Source organism: Octopus bimaculoides, chromosome 28 (genome assembly GCF_046866305.1).
Source record: "Octopus bimaculoides isolate indiv1 chromosome 28, ASM4686630v1, whole genome shotgun sequence".
Taxonomy (NCBI): Eukaryota; Metazoa; Mollusca; class Cephalopoda; order Octopoda; family Octopodidae; genus Octopus; species Octopus bimaculoides.
Window position 1 is genome coordinate 14,397,907 of NC_142955.1, and position 3,318 is coordinate 14,401,224.

Below are 3,318 nucleotides of genomic sequence, written 5' to 3' on the forward strand. Positions count from 1 at the left end.
TACCCTAGGCATAACACCTACATGAACTTCTAACTTGTTGTCTCTTGAGGTCTCTGGGTGAGACTTGGATCCAACTTGTACAAATGCAAAACAAAAGTCAAACATAAAATGATAATAATAATAATAATAATAATAATAATATGCAGTACCAGGCAGTGGCTCTCAAGGCTTCTGATCTTAATTGATTGAAAGTGTTATCATGTACATTGTTTTGTCTTGGTATAAAAGATGGGCTGCAGCAAATATTCTGCTGAATACCACAGATTTGCTTGTCAGTTGTTTGACCATAACCAGTTGAGCATGTCCCTTGGTGGCTGACGATATGTGTATCTCTGATCACGAGCAGAAGTAGAAGGGGAGCATCATAGTCATGTGTTGAAGAGAATTCTTTGGGGTTTGGAATAATTCACTTTTGGAAACATGGGTGTTTTGTTCAACATCCTTAAACAAACCTTATTCAGGGGCCTTTTGAGCGGGATGGACTGCTCGACCTGAAGAAAATACTTACTGGGCCCACTTGCAAGGTCACGCGCTATTTATCTTGATATGAGATCACCATGTCGCGCACACATGGTTGTGATGCATGTGCCCTTATCAGACGGGTAGTCATGGCGAGTATATTGGGCTTCGCATAATTGTGTCCCACTGTCATTTTTATGGCATGCGCTGCTCTCTCAACCTCTCTCTCAATAATAATAATAATAATAATAATAATAATAATAATAATAATAATAATAATAATTTTCTTTTCTAGGCACAAGGCCCGAAATTTCGTGGGAGGGGCCAGTCGATTAGATAATAATAATAATAATGATAATAATAATAATAATGATAATAATAATAATCCTTTATCCTATAGGCACAAGCCTGGAATTTGTGGGGAGGGGGAGAGTCGATCACACAACCCCAGTACTCCGCTGGTACTTAATTTATCGACCCCTAAAAGATGAAAAGCAAAGTTGACCTCAGCGGAATTAGAGGTCGACTTTGTCTTCTACTATAGGCACACAGCTTGAAATTACGGGGGAGGAGTAAGTCGATTACATCGACCCCAGTACTTGACTGGTCCTTATTTTATTGACCCCGAAATGGTGAAATGTAAAGTTGACCTCGACGGAATTTGAACTCAGAATGTAAAGACGGACGAAATGGTGCGAAGCATTTTGCCCTGGTGTGCTAACGATTCTGCCAGCTCTCTACTTTAACAATAAGAATAATAATAAGAAAAAGCGTTTTACCATCATGACCATGTCACATTTCGTCACAGGTTCAAATACGACTCTGGCATTCAACGATAAGCTGGCTCCATCATGGGACGCTCCATTCATCTTCGTCGTGGTCTGTGCATTGTAATCATATTCATAGGAAGAACCAACTTCATAATTGAATTTTCGAGTTCCTGTAAAAACATAAATGTATGATATACTTTTATATATGTACATACGTATGTATATCTATATCTATCTATCACGCTAACTAGCTAGCTCTCCCTTTCTCCCCTATTTCTCTCTCTCTCCCTCTTTCTATCTCTCTTTCTATATATACATATATATATGCATAGGTACACACACACACACATATATGCATATACATACGTACATACATACATACATACACACACACACACACACACACACACACACACATATATATATATATTTATATATATATATATATATATATATATATATAGAGAGAGAGAGAGAGAGAGAGAGTTGTGGCAAAAGCGTGAGCAGAAGTTCGCCATTACCTCCTGCTGCACCCGCGTGGAGCTTAGGTGCTTCGCTCATAAATACACACACCACCCGGTCTGAGATTCGAACCCGCGATCCCTCGACCGCAAGTCGGCTGCTCTAACCTCTAGGTCATGTGCCTCCAAGATAGACTAACAATCAGAGTCAAAGAAAAAGAAATAAAATAACAAGCACTGGGCTCGATTCATTCGCCTGAGGCAGTGCTCCAGCATGGTCGCAGTCTAATGATTGAAGCGAGTAAAGGACAAAAGATAAAAGAAAAAGGGGGAGAGGAAGAGGAGGAAGAAAGGTGAAGTGGTTGAAGAATAAGGCAGCAACATTACCGAAACAGTTACTTGCACACATCTGTTCCTGGTTGCCGTTGTTTCTCTTGATGATTCCTGTTGGGAGAAGAGAAGAGAAATACTATACAGAAATACTATGCAAACATAACGTGTGTGTGTGTGTGTGTGTGTGTGTGTGTGTGTGTGTGTGTGTGTGTGTGTGTTTATGCATACGAAACGATTTCTTTTTGGAACATTGAAACTTGAAGCAGATCAAGTTATAAATAATAGTGTGTAAATATTGTGTTAAAAAACGAAATATTTCACTTTCCCTCAAAATTTTAAATGTCTTTAGGATACCAACACATGCATGCATGCATACATACATACATACATATATATATATATCTCATATTTGCAGCCACTTTAACATGATTGAGGGTGGTGTGTCTAAGGAGTGTTTTATGAAGGGCTGGTGAAAGTGTCCTCCTGTTGGTTGCATTTGAATAGTTGACATTTGATGAAAAATCATAATGTTCTGATGATTTTCAAATTCTTTTCTTTTGGCTGAATCAACTTAATTTCATAGAGAAAAGCTTCAGTAATTTTCTATGTTAAAGATACATTTAGGTGTGTGTCTGTCTGTAAAGGAGATACATGGTTAGCCAGTCAGAGCAGTATATGAATATACACCTATAACAAAAAACATTGGAGGGACCATTAGCAGGGATCAAACGAGAACAATAACAAGTAATTAAAGGAGTTAGACCTGCTTGTCCACCAGAAACAGCAACAGCAACAACAAGGATAACAGCAAAGTAATCCATGTTAATCACTAATACAGATTAGTCTCCGTCCCATAGCAGTTCCAACGAGTGGAATGATAGCGTTTGTGAATTGGTCGGTTATATAGTGTATACATACATATATGCACATCAATGTGTACACACACACACACACACACACACACACACACACACACACACACACACACACACATATATATATGTATATTTAGATATATATATGCATATATATGTATGTGTGTGTATACATACATATACATATTCCTACATGTCTGTGAACATATATACATAAATATGCATCTATATACACACACATATATAAAAACACACATATATATGTACATGCATCTATAGATGCATATATATATATATATATATATATATATATATATATATATATACACACATATATATGTAGATGCATCTGTATATTATATATATATACACACACACACATATATATATATGTACATGCATCTATATATGCATATATAC

The 3,318-nt window shown here is 37.0% G+C and overlaps 1 protein-coding gene across 1 annotated transcript in view; it reads right to left on the reverse strand.

Moving 5' to 3' along the window:
* Positions 1 to 2,899, reverse strand: part of LOC106883540 (uncharacterized) — a 56,704-nt gene extending 53,805 nt beyond the window's left edge. Inside the window, exons 1-3 of the mRNA XM_089344380.1 lie at positions 2,787 to 2,899; positions 2,078 to 2,134; positions 1,239 to 1,399 (exon numbers count right to left, since the gene is read on the reverse strand). Coding sequence (XP_089200506.1) covers positions 1,239 to 1,399; positions 2,078 to 2,134; positions 2,787 to 2,844 — 276 coding nt within the window. The 5' untranslated portion in view covers positions 2,845 to 2,899. The remainder of the gene's footprint in view (positions 1 to 1,238; positions 1,400 to 2,077; positions 2,135 to 2,786) is intronic.
* Between the last annotated feature and the right edge of the window lie 419 nt (positions 2,900 to 3,318).